Source organism: Miniopterus natalensis, chromosome 15, assembly GCF_054644295.1.
Source record: "Miniopterus natalensis isolate mMinNat1 chromosome 15, mMinNat1.hap1, whole genome shotgun sequence".
Lineage (NCBI taxonomy): Eukaryota > Metazoa > Chordata > Mammalia > Chiroptera > Miniopteridae > Miniopterus > Miniopterus natalensis.
Window position 1 is genome coordinate 26,282,269 of NC_142095.1, and position 19,436 is coordinate 26,301,704.

At 52.1% G+C, this 19,436-nt stretch overlaps 1 protein-coding gene across 1 annotated transcript; it reads left to right on the forward strand.

Annotated features, from left to right (window-relative positions):
- The first annotated feature begins 8,851 nt into the window (after nucleotides 1–8,851).
- SOX14 (SRY-box transcription factor 14) lies at nucleotides 8,852–9,574 on the forward strand. Its single transcript, XM_016224329.2, has one exon. It carries the CDS (start codon nucleotides 8,852–8,854, stop codon nucleotides 9,572–9,574), a length of 723 nt encoding a protein of 240 aa, XP_016079815.1.
- The last annotated feature ends 9,862 nt before the right edge of the window (nucleotides 9,575–19,436 follow it).

Genomic DNA, 19,436 nt, shown 5'->3' on the forward strand with positions numbered 1-19,436 from the left:
TTCTTATCTTCAAATTGAGGATAACAGCAGATATCTCCACCTAGGCTTATTGAGTATTAAATAAAATAAAACACGTAAAGAGTTTTTGCATAGCACCTGGTACATGGTAAGAGAAAAGAAAAATTCAGTAATTGTTGCCTGCTACATGCTACAATTGTCTGCTCTCCAGTTATTCTCTGACTCTGTGTCTTGCCTCATTGGTCTGACTGAAATTCCTGTGGACAATGACCTGGAAGGATAGAGTCCCTCCTCTGCCCAACTCCTCCAACAAGACTTGTTGGGCCCTCAACACCTAGGCTGAGGAGGCTTTGCCAGGTCCAGGTCATGACTGAACTTTTCCTCTTGCTACTAACTCACATAAGAATCAGAGATTCCCACTCTTCAGAGCCCTAGGTCAGGGTTGTTTCAGGTATTAAAGCTCCTTTGCATGTTTTTAGGAAGAGTTCTAATAAGAGTAGAGGCATGTGCTACTTTGCAAAGGGCAGGACTGCCACAGAACAGCATAAGAGCACTGGCCCCGGGAAGGCAGGGGAGAAAGAATGCCAATAATTAAGACAGATGGGAGCTCTGAAAGTTAGAGGTGGGGGGCTAGAGCCAAGGAGGGGAGCAAAAGTGAGGACAAGCCATTCCTGCAACTCAAAAGCATGAAAGATGAAACCTGAGAGGGAAGACGGGACACAAAAGCCAAAGCTCCAACATAGGAGAAGTGAAGGGGATGTTCTGGGTGAAGATGAAGGGATACCCCAGTCACCAGGCCGGGTAGCAACCATTCCTTATTGGAGCAGCGAGGCTTAAAGAGACTCATGTTGAGGACTGCCACTGTTATGCCATCTCTTCCACCTGATAAAAATACTGGCAGTTACAGTCCAACAAAACATGGAGTGAACAAGAAAGGGGAAGATATGAGAAATGGAAAGTAAGAAAGTCAACCCAGAAGGAAAGGAGCTCCAGAAAGGATATCTCCAAGAAACAGATGAGAATGGTAGACTACCTGACATGGTTGGCCTTGTGGGAAATTATGGGAGGCTATGGGGAAGCTGCGGAGAATCAGTGACTGTTACAAAGCAAACCAAGAAAGTGGGAAATAGGGCAGTTATTGAAGAGACTGTCCTTTCCCCTATTATCACATTTTATATAACCATAGATATCAGGATTAGCTAAAAAGCAGACCAAGAGTGAAGTGATGTCATTTCAGAGGTGTCCCTGCCCCATAATATCAGCAACTCTGCCTGTAATTTCCCCATCGTGGTCACACTGACCTGGGTCTTCAGCAGTCCCCAATCCTTTTTTGGCACCCTAATAATTAGTGTGCACTTTAGCTGGGATTCAACTGACAGATGTTAGTTAATAGGACACAGTTTGGGCATGAGAATGGTGAGGGACAGGATGGTGCTAAAGAAACTTGGAAAAGGGCAAGAGCCAGCCCCAGAAGGGCCAAATTGTGCTAGCAGAGGGAAGTGGTAAACTTTAGGACAAAATGGGGTTCTCTGCAGAATTCTGCCAATCGCTAGCTGGCTATGATTGTATCTGGAAGAAACAGAATCAGTGAGGGTAACTTAGACTGATGGTGTTTTGCTGCCTATAAAGCTCCCCTCTGTTATCCAGTTGGAGCCTCTGGTAGGAAGCCCCCAGTACAGCCCCCAATGATCCCTCCTCCTGGTATTTACAGTCCTGTTTAGTCTCCTCCCACATTGTCCCAGGCTTCTGTCTTGGTCCCTCTCAGATCATTTGCACAAGGAGAATAAAGCCACTATATTGTGAGCAGTCTTTAGGGAAAGGTCCATGTGGTGAGAAACCAGAGCCTCTTGCCAACAGCTACATGAGTGAGACTGGAAGCAGATTCTCCAGCCCAATCAAGTCTTCAGATGACAGCAGCTCCAACAACATTTTGATTGCCCTCTCATAAGAGACCCTGAGTCAGAACCAACCAGCTAAGCTGCTCCTGGATTTTTGACCCTCAGAAACCATATGAAATAATAAAAGTTTGTTATTTTTAGGTCACTAAGTTTTGAGGTAATTTGTTACATTGGGGACCAAGATAAGTCAAGTAATTTACCCAAGGACTCATGGTAATTAGAAGGTCTAGGTCTTGAATTCTATTGTTATACCTCTTTCTACTTAACTGTCATTTTACTCAACAATTATTTCAATGACTTTCATATTAAATAAAATGTTAAGATTTGTTAGGCTTCAGAAAATGGGGAAATGGTGCTTTAAAAAAGCACCAGGTACATGAAATAAGCATTCAATGTAGCATCTTTTGCAACTGCTGAGTGCCCTAATATTTCCTGTTATTTAGTTGTGGGCAAAGGCAGGTACCACAAAAGAGAGGAAGTGTTATTCTGATCCTTGATTGGGGCTTGTTGCCAGAGTTTGGTCTTATCCTCTGCAGTGTATAATTTGTGATAAAATTGGCAAGAGAATGTATGCTCCAATAACTTGGCCAATTGCATTAGCAAACACAGAGCCTTAAAGAGTATTATTTAAGATAAAAGCTGACCAAGGGTTCTTACATTAGAAGAATGGGGGTGGGGGAGCCCTAATGCATGTGGAAAACCTGAGCATAATAAAACCCAAGGCAGAGGAGTACAATGCTGGCATTCTTTTGGCTTTTATTCTTAGAAACAAAATATGTCTCTCCCATTCTTATAACCACTGGGATGTTTTTTAAGCCTAAGAAACCTCATTTGCTCATATACAAATCCTATAATTCTAAAGTGGAGCTACTCAAGGTGGCTTTACGTGGACTCAATTTCTCCAGCTAGGGCCAACCAGAGGCCTGGGGCTCTCCACAGGGAAGTAGGAGAACCCCACCTGGTGGGAAGTGGGGGGGATAAGTCAGGGAGGCACTGGGCTGCTAATACCTACTGGACATTAGTGGGCATGTTTTCAGAATCATGAACAGCTCTGAATGACCATCCCTTCTATTCCTCTGCTTCCTGAAAGTAAAGGAGAGAGGAGGCCAAAGCATCCAGCAGGGTAGCATTATTCTTTAAGGGATAGTCAAGCAGCTGACCCCAGGGCTGATAAAAATGTGTCTATTTATAAAGCTTCTGGCCCATGATTGGAGGCGAGAGGCCTCCACACATAGTGTCTGAAAATTACTAGTTTTTGCACATGGTTGCTGGGATTGCTGTTAAATGATTCTGGTGTGTCTCATTCCAGTGACTAAAACAAATAAATAAGACAAACTCAGATGGAAGCTACAAGACTCTGAATAACCTGAGCCTCACCAACTTCACCCAACCTTTCCCTTATACTCTTCCCAAGGTCGTGGTTTCAGCCACACTGGCTCCTTAAATCCTTCAGGTTCCCTCAGTTGGTCTCTTCCCCGGGTGGTGCCATATCCCACTTCTCCTGCTTTACCCCCCTTCCTCCTTAAGGCTGACCACCCAAGGTAAAGTAAACACCTTCCTTGTCTCAGCCCTTGTCTCATCAACCTGATTCACTGTTGACCATTTATCACCATCAGAAATTAACTCCTTATTTGTGTAATAATAACAGTATAACCTGACCATTTATTGAGCAGTTTCACATGCCAAGCACTGTTCTAAGGGCTTTCCTCATTGTAAATCATTTAGTCCTGATGATAATTCATTATGCCCATTACACACAATGAAACCAGGACACAGACAAATTAAGTAACTGAAGTGATAGGACTACATGGTGATAGAGGCAGGAATGGGCTGTAAGCACCAGAGAAGGACCTTTGCAGGTTTTGTTTACTGCTGTATGCCAGCACCCAGTCTGGCCCATAGTAGGTGCTCAGTAAATAGCCGTTTTAATTCATGAATAAATAAGATTTCAGAGCCCTGCCCCTGCTTCATCCTTTGCATTTTCTGGGAGATGTGTGTAGATGTTATGCAATGATCTATTAATTTGCACCAGGTCGGTGATCACACTTCCAGATACTCAAGTTAAGGCAGTTCAAAGTATCAAAAAGTCTCCTTACCTGGGCGCGCTCCTGGTGTTGAGGCGGAAATGTCCTTCAGCCCAACAGAGAACTCTGTGAGCTCTGTAGGCAAAGGCACTCTGCTGCAGCTCTCCTGGCGTTCGTTCTGGGATCAAAGTTTGTTCTGTTTCAAATTGTTTCTTGCTGGAAACTGCACTCTCCTGTGCCAACTGTGCCAGGGCCCTGTGGAGTTTTACAAAATTTCAAAACTGTCCTAGGGGGCTGGGCTGGGTTCTGGAAGGAAGACCCTAAAGCAATGACCAGGAAATGTCTTAATAGGACCAGAGCCCTGGGTGCTTTCCAGCACTCTTGAGAAATGGGATATATGAGGTCTCTGGATTTGAAAATAGACAGAAAACAGGAAAAAAGGAAAATCAGGCATGTCAAATATTAAAATATTTTTGCTAATAAGAAAATGAAAAGTTTATTATTTAATCGAAGTTCGTTAGTTCCCAAGATCATTCTGTCACTCTCAGTGTTGGCTTCTGGGTTGTAAAGGCTCGGAGGTGGGCCCGATGGACGCTCCCGCCGCTGCTCGTCGGTGCGCCTCGCGCTCTCACTCCCAGCGGAGAGCTGACAGCCCCGCGGGGCGGGGGCTCTGAAACCCGCACCTGGAACTTCGCTCAGGTCCTCTCGGGAATCCGCGAGGGGCGGCAGTGAGCCGAGAGGACTTGCGTCCCGCGGGCGCCCAGCACCTTGTCCGGTCAAGACACGGGCGACTCTCTTGGTCTCTTCCGAAAAACCACTGGGTGCGACCCACGTGGCAAGGTCCCCTCCTCCCCTCCACCTCCCAGCCACGTTCTCAAAGCCAAGGTCTGGGCATCTTCCTCTATGAGCTGGGCTGTCGTTCAATCCCGGAGACCTCGGAGCAGAGACCTTCTGTCCACTAGAGAGGAGCGGGTGGTGGCTGGAGGACACGCGGAACGTGGATGCCAGGCAGGTGCGTGCGGGCCTGGCAGCCAGGGCCTTCCGCCCTTGGCTCTTTCCGGCTGTATCTGGGGTCCTGTCCCCGCAGCCACAAAAGGCCTGTTGGGAAAGTTTAAGCCTGAGCAGAAGGAAACCACCGAGCGTCTTCTCTGCGCTCGGAGTTGTGCTGACACTGGGCGCGCAAAGAGAAACAGCACGCAGCTGCCGCCTTCGAGGAGCTCGAAGTCTGGTGCACCGCACCGGCTGCGACAGGGCTCCCCTGAGGCTGGGGGAGAGGGTGTGCGAGTGAGAACATAGAAGCCCGGCCCCGGCATCGAAGAAGGCTCCGCAGAGGAGGTGAAGCCTTTAATGAGACCCGAGGTACGCACCTCAGGAGTTGGGCTGGAGGAGAGCGGAAAGGCTCCCTTCAATGGCTCAGAGGCGAAAGAGAGGAGCGCTGGTCTAGGACCCCACTGGGGCCCGGGGGAGAGTGGGCGGGGCGTGACCTTCGAGGTCGTGACCTCTCCTTCCGGAACAGAATCTTTGTAGTTCAGAGGTCCAGAGGTTAGCCTTAGGTGAGCGCTCGGAGTAACTGCTCTGCGTAAAGACGCGCGCACTGCACTGACAGCTAATTCTCTGGGCAAACGCGGAAGGGGAAAGGCCGTACCCTCAGGGACTTCCCAGCCCTGGAGGGTGGCCTAGTGGCCAAAGGCAAGAGCTTCGGGCTGTTGATAAAGTAGTTGGGACCTGTGTCCCAAGGCTTGTTCCAGCGGTGACCAGAGCTGCTGCTTCTCCCCAGAGGTCTCCTCCCCAGGGCTTCTGCCTCGATGCCTGGGCCTGTCGGGGAGGCGGAGCTCAGAGGGACTCGCAGCGCAAAAGAAGACAGAGGCATGGGCTGGAGACGGCACCAGGTCAGGCCCCGGGATCACCCGAACTCCTGCGTGGGACCCAGCTCTAAGGAGTCCTGAATAAACTCGTGGCCAGTCAGCACTGTGTAAGGGGTGTATGCGGCTGCGCTGTTTGCCTAAGAGATACCTCGACTCGCAGCGCTGAGTTCGAATCTCAAGGTCAAGAAGTGCAGGGGGATGGTGGCCCCCACCAGGGTCGGTGCAGCCTGGGGCTCCGGAACCCTGGGAGGTTAGCCGGTGCCCCGCGCAAAAATTGCCACCCCACCATTTCAAGCCCTTGGAACTAATCTGCTCCAGACTCTTGGATTGAGAACTAGGGCTGAGTCTGAGTTGTTTAGAGAGAAGCCTGGGAAAAATTGAGGGACTGAAGGAGGACACGCGGGCTTGAGCTGCCTTGGGCAATTGGAATGAGTTGGTCTGGAAGCTGGAAAGAAAGAAAGGGTCTACGACCCTGTGCCAGATCCCCCTCCTTGAGCAGTTTCCAAGACGTTTGTTTGCATTAATCCAAACTTCCATGTGTGGGTTTAGTGTCCCTCGAGGGTTCCGGTGTGAGAGTTTTGCAGAACCTCACCAGATGCTGGACCTCTCGGCCGATATGAGCATTTCTGTCATTCCTTCCCCAAACTGTGGAGATCTCCAGGCTCTGAGAGCAGGGCTCAGTCTGCAGACTAGTTCCACCTGACTAAGGGTTGTCTTCCACCCTTGGAAACCCTCCAGGGCCTGGGCTGAAAAGTGCTTCTACTTGGGGTACTCCAAACTAAACCAAACCTGCAGAGAAAACAGGGGCAGGGGGCAGGATGGAGACCAGCGCTGGGGCTAAGAGCCACATAAAGGTCTTTGCACCTGCTGGGAGGCCCATGCGGAGGTGGCGCCCTTGGTGAGAGGTGTATGGTCAGAGGCCAGGGTCAGACTAGAGCCTAAGTGAATCAAGAACAGACTCGACAATTAGCCTCTCCATGGGGTTTATCTGCGTGGCTGATTTTGATGGCTCCTATTAAGTCTTGTTGAGAGTTTCCAGTTTGACTGAGGCACAAATCCGAAGTGGCCGCATGTGGGGCAGAAAATATCTAGGGTTTTCAAATCCTGTACACTCCCATCACCCCTTCCCACTGGAGTCACTTTTTACAAATCACTTAGGCTTTCTCAACCTAGGTTTCCTAATCTGTAAAATGGGCATACGGTCCACCTCTCTGAAGAGCACGCTAAGGGCAAGAAATGCCAGCTCCTTTCTAACTGTAGGAGAAGCAAAGCCTTCGCCTCAAACTTAATACGCCGAACACTAAAGAAAGACCCTCTCCCTTCCTCCCCTCTCCGCCCCGCTCCCCCCCACCCCGACCCCTCCAAGCTCGCCCAGCAGGGCACGCTTCTGGTTGGTCCTCCCGAGAGAGGCCGGTGCAAAAGCCAATAAGCCTGGAACACACGCAGGTCCTGCTGGGCCCGGGACAATGGTTTCCATTTAATAAATATTTCCCCCAAGGGCATTTCACATCGGGCAGGCAATTATTCAAAGGAAACAGGCGCGCGGGTCTGCTCTGCGGGTTGTTTGGCCGTCTTTGCCCGAAAACGCTCATCTGACTCCAGAAACGAGTCTCGCGTTCTCACTGGGTGGGCAGAGCACCCCGGGACCCACCGACCCTGGGCGCGGATACAGCCTGAGACTCTGCCCCAGGGTCGCCGCAGAAGGGGGCAAAGGGGGAGCCCCACGCCCGGCTAGGTGCCTACTGGCCTCCAGGCTGCCTTTCCTGGGTGGGCAGAGGTGGAGGGTAAGTTGGAGAGTTAAAAAAACAAAACAAAACACACTAAATAATAACAACATAAATAGGAATCGTGAAGGAAATCCCATTCCCGCCCCCTCCAAGAAAGTGAAGAGCGGGCCGCGGTGCTCTTCAAGCCTCACCAACCAGGGTTTGAGGCCTCCGCGCTGCGGGACCCGAGGCCCTCCCGCGTGGTCCGGGAACGCACGGCCGAGCTAACCCGGGGCGCAGCGCTGCGCGGGGGCGCCGCACCCTGGGGCAGGGGTGGGGGCGGCGCCAACGGGGCGCCCGGTGGGAACGCAGCCGCGGACTGCCGAGGATACGGCGCGAAAAGTTTATTTCGCTTTTCAACCTGAGTTTGATAGGTTCCTTTTCTCTCCCGAGGACCTCTGACAAGGGGGTAAAGTGCTGTCCTTGCATTTCGGGACCAGGCTGTCCTATTTATCAACCTGCGCTCTCGCCTCGCTCCCTCTGCGGCCCCCTCCCGGGGTCTTTGTATTCGAAGCCTTAATTCTCTTTTGCAAACCCGGGAAAGGAAACAGATATGAAGAGTTTTATTTGTTGACAGTGCCAGAAACAATGTGGAACCCCCGTCCCCAGCCCTGAGCCGGCCGCCGTCCTCCCCGCCGCCTCTGCCTCCCCGTCACACCTCTCCCCGCCCCCACCGCCCGCTCTCCCCCCGCCCCCGCCGGCGCGTTGGCAGGTGCGCCCCGTCGCCTTCTCTGCTGCTGATTGGAGCCCAGGTTGGGGAGTCGCCGCCCCGCGCTTATGTCAGAGTGCGTACCGTCCCGGCCCACCTCGCCTTTGAACTTCGCCGCTCTTGGCTCCCGCTCACCAGCCTCCCCGCATTCCCCGCCAGGTGCTGCGCTAGGCGAGGCAGCTCCGGGAGAGCCACCGGAGGGGGGAGGGAGCCACGGCCGTGGACGCGGGAGAGAGGAGAACCGGAGAAGGCGAAGGTGGAGAGGGGGAGAAGGAGGAGCGAAGGAGGAGCTCCCTGCCCTCTCCAGCAAATTACCTGGCCACTTAATCCCAGAGACTCCGGTACTTGGGCCCCAGCTAGTGTCTGCGGCACCCCAGCCGGCCACCCTCTCCTCCCCCGCCCTTCCTGCCCCCACTCGCCCCCTGGGGCCTGCCTGGGTGCGGAGACTGGCATGATCAGCTGAACTTTGCGGGGTTAGCTCTTCTCTCTCTGGCTTCCCCTCAGCGGTGCGGAGGCGAGGGGAGCACAGAGTCCCAGCGCAGGACGGACAGACAGGCAGAAAGACAACCGCGCCCACCTCGCGTGCAGAACCCCTGCACTCCCCACCCCCGCCCGCCTAGCCTCCGGGACCATGTCTAAACCTTCAGACCACATCAAACGACCCATGAACGCCTTCATGGTATGGTCCAGAGGCCAGCGGCGCAAAATGGCCCAGGAAAACCCCAAGATGCACAACTCAGAGATCAGCAAACGCCTAGGCGCCGAATGGAAGCTTCTGTCTGAGGCAGAGAAGCGGCCGTACATCGACGAGGCCAAGAGGCTGCGCGCCCAGCACATGAAGGAGCACCCCGACTACAAGTACCGGCCACGGCGCAAGCCCAAGAACCTGCTCAAGAAGGACAGGTATGTCTTCCCCTTGCCCTACCTGGGCGACACGGACCCGCTCAAGGCGGCCGGCTTGCCCGTGGGGGCCTCCGACGGCCTCCTGAGCGCGCCCGAGAAAGCCAGGGCCTTCTTGCCGCCCGCGTCGGCGCCCTACTCCCTGCTGGACCCCGCGCAGTTTAGCTCGAGCGCCATCCAGAAGATGGGCGAAGTGCCCCACACCTTGGCCACCGGCGCGCTGCCCTACGCGTCCACCCTGGGCTACCAGAACGGCGCCTTCGGCAGCCTCAGCTGCCCCAGCCAGCACACGCACACGCACCCGTCCCCCACCAACCCGGGCTACGTGGTGCCCTGTAACTGTACCGCCTGGTCTGCCTCCACCCTGCAGCCCCCTGTCGCCTACATTCTCTTCCCGGGCATGACCAAGACTGGCATAGACCCTTATTCGTCAGCCCACGCCACAGCCATGTAACCCCCAGCCCGGCCCGCCAGACCTGAAGGGGGCCTGGGACCCGGGTGTGCGCCCTGTCCTCCGCGCCTAGCCCGGGCCTGCAGACGCCTGGGGGCCAGCCCCGCCGGCCGCACCTCAGCCTACCCCAGACTCTGCCTCTCTTCCAGGGGGGCGGTAGGGGCGTCCTGCCCGACCCAAGGTGCAGACAGGTGCCAGAAACTTGTGAACGTTATGACCGCTATACAGTTTCCCCTACCCCAACCGTCCCAAATCAGATCTCCAACTGTGCCCCCTTTGGACAAAACAGTAGGCAGTTTGCTTTATTTATGTCCCCTCTGTCTCCTCTGATGGGCTTTGGACTCCAGAACGCTCAGATCCTGGTATTATATCTAGAATATGCATATATATATATTTTTTTCTTTTGCACCCTGAAGAAAAGTTAGCTCTGTGTTTTGCCATCAGACACAACTAGGTGCCATTTGCTCTTCGTGTGTGGGGGAAAGGCTTAAAAGTTTAAAACTCCAGAAGGGAAACATTTCTAATTAAAATCATGCTATGATAGTGTTTGCTTCTTTAAAGGTAACACAAAAGGACCCACATGGTTATTTACTTTGTATAAAGCAGTGCTCCTAGAGACCTAAGTTTACTTTTAGACAGAATGTCGGGTTATGAAGTCAGGAAGTAGAAAGTGAACAAAAATTAAAAGAATAAAAACATCCTAAATGGTCGTAAATGTTTTGACGATGTCTTGGAAATGTACCTAGAAGGATTTCATCTCCTAATTCTGTTCATTTGTTGAACAAAGATGTTTTGAATAAAGACAATCTGTCATTGCAAAAAAAAATTACCTTTGATGTGCATGAAATCTGAAGTCAGGAGGCCAGGTTGGGCTTGGAGTTGGGTTATTGGGAGGCTGAGAGTGCACAGAGCAGCAACTGTAGCCGTGGCAGCTGGTGGCTGGCCGGCTCTGGCCGATTGTGGTGGCCTTCAGGCCAGGTGCGAAGGGGACTAGAGTCTGTGATTTGTCCCGATTGTATCCTCTAGATCCGCTTTTTGCCTTTAGAGGCTGGACAAAGGTATCCTCCCTGGGATGTCGCTCCTTCCCAGTGTTCCTCACAAAGCGGTCAGGCCACTTGACAGAGAAAATGAGCTAAGACAAAGGCCGAGCCAGACCCCCGAGATCTGGTGCACTTTCTTAAACCAAACTCCAAAGGAATGGAGAGAAGCGTGAATCTACTGGGAACCAGTTGCGCCTGGAGCCCCGTGTCCTGCGGTGGGTGTTTAAGTTCAATGATAAGGGGAAGACAGGTGGAAACGATTTTCTTTTAAAGGTGTTTGAAAATGCTGTTGCTGGCTCTTCTGGGGATTTGGTACTCCATACCGGTTCCTAAGTTAAAAAATAAAAGCTAAGAAACGCAGTGAGGGACTTTTTACTAAGACCCTGCAGGAGCAAAGGAAAAAGGAAGGAGATAGTGACACGCTCGAAATAATAAAAATCATAGCTTGTAGCGCTCGGTGTTTAACGACAGAATGTCATTTCTTTCCCCACTGGGTGAGTGTTAGCTTGAACACTGCTGTGTTTCGCGGGAGAAATGACCTTCTGGTGCCTTCCAGCACAACTCTTTGAAACTTGTTCTCAAATCTAAGGGTGCTCCCCTCAACTCCCGCCTTCCCCCAGCCTCCTCCCCAAAGCCGTGCTCACAACGGGTTTTTCCGCAGGTCTGTGCTTTAACCACTGGCTTGGATGTGGTGCGGGATGGGGGCGGGGGCATCCTAGGGGCGCGTCTGCTTTCCGCGGCTGCTGAGGGATTTGTGCGCTGGCCTCTGCTGTATCCAAAGGAGCCAGTGGCTGGAAGTGCACGGAAAACGTTGTCAACAGACACCAAAGCCAAAACCCACGGATTAGCATATTGTCCTCAAAACAATTAGAAGTGTTTGAGGTGTTATTTGGAGCCCGTTCATCCGAGCCCCTTTGTGAAAGGGGGATTTTCATTATTAAAAAAAAAAAAAAAGTTAGCGGTTGTCCATCTGGCTGAGCTGAATAGCAAAGTGATCTGTGTTGTATATGCTTTTCTCATTAAGAGCTCTTTTGAGACCGATGTTAGAATTAAATGGTATAACACAATTAACATACACGGGCGCTGAATAGGAGGGGACGCCTATAAATAATAGATAGATAAATAAATGAGCGATCAGGCGAAGGTAAACAAAGGCGGGCTGGGGGACGTGGGGGGGGGGGGGGTGGCGGCCGAGCGGGCTGCGCCACGCTTACTTAGCATCACAAAACCCTCTTACAAATCGAGACAATTAGGAAGTGACTTGCCTCTGGTGGCCTTCGGGTCTGGGGGCTCAGGGGGCTTAGGGAAGGCCCCTCCTCCCGCCCTCCAGGAAGCCCAGGAGGCCTAGGCGGAGGCGCCGCGGTTTTGCTGTCTGATATAACCCCAACTGACAGTGCTGTCAGACGCCCTGAGCTCCCTCATAGCTCAGTGTCCCTTAACATCTCCTGAGATGAAGCTTACAGGGCTTTGGGTGTCTCCCCGCGGAGCCCGGCGCTCCAGCGCCCCGATGCACAGAGTGCCCCAGCCCGGGAGGAACCGGAGCGCTTGGCCCCAGCGGGGCACCCAGCTAACTCCTAGGCAGGCTTAGGCTGGGATGGGGCACCAGGTGGGTGCTAGTGGGAAAGGCTTCGGGCAGCAGCGGAAGCTGGAAAACTGAAACCAGGGTTCTAGCCTGTGCCTGGCCCTGGCGGGGAGACTCCGGGTGCCCAGGGTTGGGCAACTGAAACTTCTTTCCAGCCAGCAGAGAGCAGGGGACCCAGCGTAGGTCCCGGGACCTAACGCCGCGGACCTGGCTTGGGCCGTTTCTGCCTGGCACACCTCGTCTCCTCCCGTCGGGCTTTGCCCGGCCCTCATTAGGCCCGGCCCCCGCCTCGGCCTCGAAGGGCCTGCCTCGGCCCAGCCTCCCGGGCCCCCGGGCCGCAGAGACGCAGCGGGGGTGCGCGGCCGAGACTCGCCCTAACCAACAGTCCAAATCCTGCTTGTCAAGCCAATGACAGGGGCCTATTACTGACTTTGAAGTCAGGCGCAGACAAAAAGGAATCCCCTGGGGGGGCGATGTGCAGGGGTGGCTGGGGGGAAGCCGTCCCTGTCAAACCTGTTTGCTCACAACTGTCTCTTTCTTTCAAGAAAATCATTAAAGCAAACCTATAGGGAGAGGAGCGCCCCGCCCGCCCGGAGCCGAGGAGAGCAGCTTCTCCCCCGCGCGCGACGCGCAGCCCACAGCAGCTAAGGGTCCCCTTCGACAGACTCGGGAGGACGCGAGCTCCCTCTCCGCGCGGGCGCCGGGACCCTGAAGGAGGCGACTCTGTCCACCCCTTTGCCTTTTTCGCGCGTCCCGCAGCCAGAGGTCCCGGACTTCTGCCTGCAGCCTGGGTCTCCCTGGAGCAGGTGCTGCTTGGAGGGCCCGGACCTCTCGCCTACGGGTGTGGTTGCTTCCAGGGAACTAAAAAATTGACCTAAATACGTGTCGCGCTTGCCCCCTGACTCTCCTTTCCTGAATACTTTCTAGGTCCAAGGAGACCTAACCAACGCTCAGCTCGGGGTGGCAGCCGGCGGCGCTGGCGCTGCAAGGGCAGAGTTGTTTTGGCTGCAGTTAGGTTTTCTTTCTTAAACCTTGGCAACCATTGGCTCAGGGGCACACTGGCCACAGCTTCTGGGAGACGCAGGATCCTTGGCCCTCTTCTGCTCCTGGCCTTTCAAGGAGAGCCTCTGCAGCCTTCCATGCGCCTACCCAGCTTTGGATCCGACTCCAAAAACCTTTGATTTCCTTTCAGTTTCCGGGCTTTTTCATGTAAATATCAATGTCCTTAGAACTGCTAGAGGGGAAAGACCAGCAACTTAGACTAAATCATACTGAGGTGTGAGTGACTGACAGCTGAGACCCTTAATATTTGCATTTTAACACAAGATCTAGATAACCTCCAGAAATCTCCAGTCATCTAAAGCAGGGTGGTATTTCAGTCAGGGTAGACCCGTGGGGACTTTCATTACATCGCACTATCTAGGGAAGCGTCTCCCACGGGGGCAGTTTCTCTGGAGATCTGAGACTGCCAGGACCTGGAAAACTTGGCAAGCGGTGGTGCCAGCACTGCCCGGGAGGACTCTCGTTTCCTTCGGCTCCTCCTCAGCTCAGGCCTTGTTACCATTGTTCAAGTGGACAATGAATTTCAAATCATTTGAATTTGAATATCACGTAATTCACAAGATTCCTGTTAAGAACTCTCATCTCTTTATTTGCTGAGTGTGTGTATGCGTGTGGGACAGGAAGAAAGAGGCAGAAGGGGCCCATTAGATTTGAGTACAAAAGATGCCAAGGTGGGCGCGCCCTCCTAGCCTCTGGTCCTGCCCTGGCCTCGGAGACCTTCCAGCTTCAGGAGTGCTACTTAGGCTGGTTTCTTTCTTGGCGCTGTGGGGATGAGCGTTGTCCTGGATCAAGACGCGTTGGAACTGAGCCGCTACAGAGTGATAAAAAAAATAATGAAATTGGAGGCGAATGGGGCCCCCTAGAAATGCTGGGGTGTTGACCGAACCGGAGACTCGAGGTCGCCCCCGCCTAACCCTGGATTATGTGCGAGCCTAGCGCCCGGGCTTGGTAGTGTCTGCCCGGCGCTGAGAGGGGACTGACGGCGACAGGAGCCTCCGCACCCCGCGCCTCACCCAGCCCCCGGCCCGGCGTCCGGCGGAGCCGACCCCCGCGGGCTCACGGCTAGTCCCTGGGGCCAAGTGGTGGGAGCCGAGCCCTCCCGAAGCAGGAAGGCCCCGGCCCGGGACATGCTTGGGCGGCCTCCACAGATGCTCCTTCCTCCTCTCTCAGATCCCAAAGCTAGCGTCCCCTTCGACCCCCCAAGATGCCCCAAATTTGGTCGGATCTGGGCAGGGAGCAGGTCCCCAGGCCGGACAGAGACTGAAAGGGAGTCCGAAAGTTTTCTCTGGCGGCCAGTAGCGGTTTCCAAACTTTTTCATTCTTAGGTGGGTAAGAGAAGCAATTCAGGTGGGGCCCGCGCCTTCGGGGCAGGGACGGCAGGGACGTCGGGCCAGCTGGCCGGGCCCGCGCGGTTGGGAGCGGGGCGGAAACTGAAGACCAGACCCGACCGACCCGAGCGGGGCGACCCTCCGCACTAGAGTGTGCGGGGGACCCCCTTTGGCTTCCAGGGGACCCCCGTCGGTGCCTCCTGCTAGTTGCTTCCTGCTCCAGAGCTCAGCCCCTCCTGGATACCTCCGCGCCCGCCCGCACCTCTGAGCCCCGAGGCTCTGCGGGCACCAGAGCGTCGTTGAGAAAGAGGGACAGTGGGTGCGAGGCCCGCGCTGGGCACCGCGGGAGAGGCGAGCGTGGCGCAGCCGCCTGGCTGGCGGAGCGCGTTGACCCGGGAGCCCCGAGTGCGGCCGCGCGGCGCCCGACTTTCCGTAGCGGGGCCAAGCCCCGCGGGCTCCGCGGGCGCCCCGCCCGGGGACGGAGGGAGGCGGGAGAGGGGAGGGAGGGAGGGAGCCGGCGGCGGAGGCGCGCGCCGCTGGTCCCGGTCCGCCCTGCACCCCCGTGGCGCGGCGAGTCAATGGGATTTGCACACTCGAGGTGTAACAGCATTACTGCATTAATTACCATTTCCATTTCACGTCCAGATTGTTTACTTATCTGCGGGAAACATATGTCGGGAGAAGTTCACATTCCGGATTCTGCTCCGCTGCCCAAGGTGCAATTCCGAGGAGGCGGCGAGGGGGAGGGGAGGGCTTCAGATTTTTTATTACACCCTCTAGCCTTATCTGCCGCTGTAAATTATGAGGATCCTCCATTGAGCGGCATATGGAGATTATATACTTTTTTGAATATCGTTTCCCAAAGCCTGCAGATTTTCACTTTGAAATGAAACAATCCTCCGCCGGCTCCCCAGGGGCCGGAGCCCGCTGTGCTTACCCGCGCGGCCTGGGGGACCCTTGCCGCAGGGCCGGGCGCGCACCCACCTCCCCAGGACCGCGGCCAGTGCCCCGAGGAGCCTCTTTCCCAGGCTCAGAAACAACCCGCCGGGGAAAACCCATCCATCAGCGCTGTTGGAGAGCCGAGGCGGCGCCGCGCTCCGTCTGCAGCACCTCACCCCGGGCTCGCGCGCGGTTTGCGTTTTTGCCATTTTGGGATAACCGCGTAGACGCGAGCCCACGTCTGCCCTCTTCCTGCGCCGGGAGGCTCCGCACCCGCCCGCAGCAGCCCGGCTCGCCCCGCGCGCCTCGCGCCTTCCCCCGCGCGTGGGTCTCGGGACAGCGGCTTTTGGCCGCTTTGTGTGGGGAGCGGCGGGGAAGGTGCCAGGCCGCTGTCGCTGCGCTGCGGGCCCGGCACGCAACTGCCTCCCGCCCCCGGATAAGCCGGACCGGCCGGGGCGCGGGCCGAATCCCATCTCTCTTATCTCTCCCAGACTCCTTTCAGGCCGAGATCAGAGAGGGAGGGAAAAGGACGGAGAATCATTGTTCCTGTTTTAATTTAATATACCAAGCCACCCGTTCAGGTCATTTATATGCTTAATTTAGTGATAAAAGTCAATAAGCAGAATCACAGGATTCTCCCCTCTTTCCATTTCTTTTGACCACATTTCCCACAGTAATGGTGAAAACAGTAAAACACACGTGTCCCCGTCTCTTCCTTTCAGTGCTTTGTCCGCACTGCGATTGTCACCGGTGCGCTTTCGTAACTTTGCTTTTTTTTTTAAAGGGCATAAGGAAAACGATGCCTTTTATGCCATTCTTGTTTCATCTGCTTGGGTTCGGTCTGCAGGGCTGCCCACGCTCCGTATGCAGACGCCCGCTCTCAAAACCCAAATTCAGGAATTTCCTTGAAATGCCCGTTTTTTGTGGTCGGAAAGATCCCTTGGGAAACCTACTGTGTTGTTACAACAGGAACCATTAAATGGACCAAAACAACAACGCACCGAAGGCAGAGGCAAAATAAGGCGGAAGAATAGGAAAATAAACAGATTCTTTCCCATTAAGGATTGTTTTGGGATTTCTAATTTTTGCAAGACCTCTAAGAAAACTGTGAGGTGTCACTTCTCTTTTCTGAATCTATCTGTAATTGAATCTAGGTCACAATTCTAAAGCAAGAAAAGTCTGCTTCCCACTTTCCTACATCAGGCTGAAATTTGGGGGAGGGACAAGGGTTTTGAAATTTCATTTAAAATGTAATGGTGGATGAACTGATAAGCAAATAGGGAAAAAAGAGTCTGCTTAAAAGAAAAAAAAAAAAAAGGCATGGTTTTAATATGCTCCAGATGGGGGGAAAATGATTTACATGAGAGTTTATTTCCTCTTTGCTGATATGAAAGAATTACAGATACAAAACCCACTGATCTATAGAATAAAAAAAAGAAAAGAAATGTTATTTTCCTGTAAAGGTGTCAGTTCATTTATATTCATTTAACCATCCATCCATCAACTCACTTTCTCACTCCTAGCACATTCTCTCTGGCTCTGTTAAACCTTCCCCTACCAATACACTCTGTGAGAATATGCAATGAAGTTTTCTTTCTTTAAAATAATGTGAGATTGAGATGAAATGGGTAAAGATAGGTAAAGAAGGAAGGTTTTGTTGTTTTGTAAGTAGCCCTGATAATTTCACATTGTGATTTTAGGGCAAAATTTTAACCTTCTATTCCTGCTGCAGTTGAGCACACACAGCATGCCTAAAAGATTATATGCAGAGGGTATGCAATTACTTTTCTGTAAAATATGCACGCGAGAGAAAGGCATTTATCAGTTGAAAACCTTTCTGTAACATAGAAATGTACCAAAGGAGGAATCCTTATGTATAGTCAGGTGTCGGGTCAATAATGCATTGTTTCATTAAAATAGCTGTTATGGGTATGAACAAGTTCACATTTCCCTCAGGATTTTCTGCTCAGGCAAGGTCTGAGCAGTATCAACGCTTTTGTGTTAAAAGTTGCCAGGTCCAAATAATAGTGTAGTAAGATATACATATGTCAAGTAAGAAATGAGAGGTGCTGTCATGTGGGGACTTCCAAACGGAGAAGATTACTTAGAGGATTACTTAAGACTAGGTTTTACTTTTCTTGCAACATAAAAAGATGACCAGAATGACAGACACTTTTTCCATATTTACCCAAATAAACGGATGATGTAGTGTCAGCCCCTGTTTTAATGTCATCCAAATGGATGACTGGAGATCTACAGACCTAAGCAAGGACAAGATCAACCATCAACATCCGGTGATGGTTTCCACAAGTAAGGAAAACAGAAAATGCATTCCCACAGGATGGAGCTCCTCCAGACTGAAGGCTAATTCCTTTCCCTTTCTCAGTCCTGCTCCTCCTCGTGTTTAGTTTTCCTTTATAAAATGCAAACACTACTGTCAGATCGGAAGTTTCCTTCGTAGGTCTTCATAAATGATCAGCATCATTCTGTGTCATTTCGGTTTCTTCCTGGTCTCCCTTCCGCAGTGGTAATGCCTTTTCTCACTCATTTAATTTCTAATCAAACAAGTTGAGTATGAGGCCAAAGGGGTAACAGTTTGGTCAGAAGTTGAAATGTCTTGTGTACATTTCTTACCTCAAACTCTACAAACTATTTGGAGTGAGTGTTCATTATATAAATCAGCTGGATGAGAGAACACATGGAAGACATTTTAGAATTTCTCTTTACTCGTTGCCTTTTCCCTCCTGGGTTCTCTGGAGTGTTTGTGATACTTACACCTAATAAGAAGGATCTGCTTGCTTTGAGTTGTCTTTGAGAATGGAACAGAGAAGAAAAAGAGCTGAAGGCCTGAAGGTGTGTCATCTGTACAAGAGGTGAGCTGAGCTTTTCTCTATCCAAATATACTTGTAGTTAGTTTTCAGTGAGCCATTTATGTATTTGTGTAAACAAGTTACACCCTTAGCTAATGTGAGCACAAACAAGGTGTAAATACAGATAACTCCCTACCAGCTGCTGTGGCAGCTCTGCCTTGTTACCATACCATAGACTTGGTGAAACTCAAAGTGCACCACAGCTACAGCAGAGTTCATGGCCAACTTAGATGGACCAGAGGGTTAGAGTCAGGTAAGAGGTCATTTTGCTGTCAAATTAACAACCTTAGCTCCTTTGCAAATGGTGAAGATGCTCCAACATTTCTCGAAAACATATATTTACAATAAACAGGTAAAGTGAGTGATAATGAAGGTGGGTTTGATTTTTTATTTTAGGAATACAAATTCCAACAACAAACCTGAAGTCAAGTCTTGTGACTAAGTCTCTGTCTGCCACAGCCCCATCCTTTGCAGGTGGCCTCTTCTGGAGCTCTAGTATGTCAAGACTGCCTGTCTCTTGCTCTCCCATGTCAACTCTCAGAGGACCTTCTACAAGGACATTTTGTTCTTGTCCTCCATTTAAAAAAAAAGGGGGGGGGGTGAAGAGAAATTAGATTATCTCCATTATTCACCAATGTATGATGACATGGACATCTGCATCACCAAGCCCACTGAGAGAAGGAGCTTTCATCCCCTTATGAGATAACCTGGAGGCAAACAGGTAAATTTGATCTGTGACAAACTGTTGCCAAAAAGAAAATTACTATTATGATTTCACCTTTCTAGTTGGGGAGGGCTCAAAAATAGGACAAACTCAGAAAGAAAAAAATTCTTTGGATTGAGACCAAGAGGGATATGTATTACTGTCTGTCTTTGGGTCATACTCCTTGTTTCAACTAGATGTCAAACCAGCGTTTCTTTAGTTAAAAGGGGGGAAACATGTTGAAAAGACCTTGAGTCTTGAATGTATTTGTCAACCCCTTTATGGTTCAACTTCCTTACTTTTCTGAAGGGGCAGTTAATTGCCACTACTCAGGGTAACCC

Excerpts from the sequence above, each read along its gene's own strand:
- SOX14 (XM_016224329.2), top strand. The coding sequence starts at position 8,852 with ATGTCTAAACCTTCAGACCACATCAAACGACCCATGAACGCCTTCATG.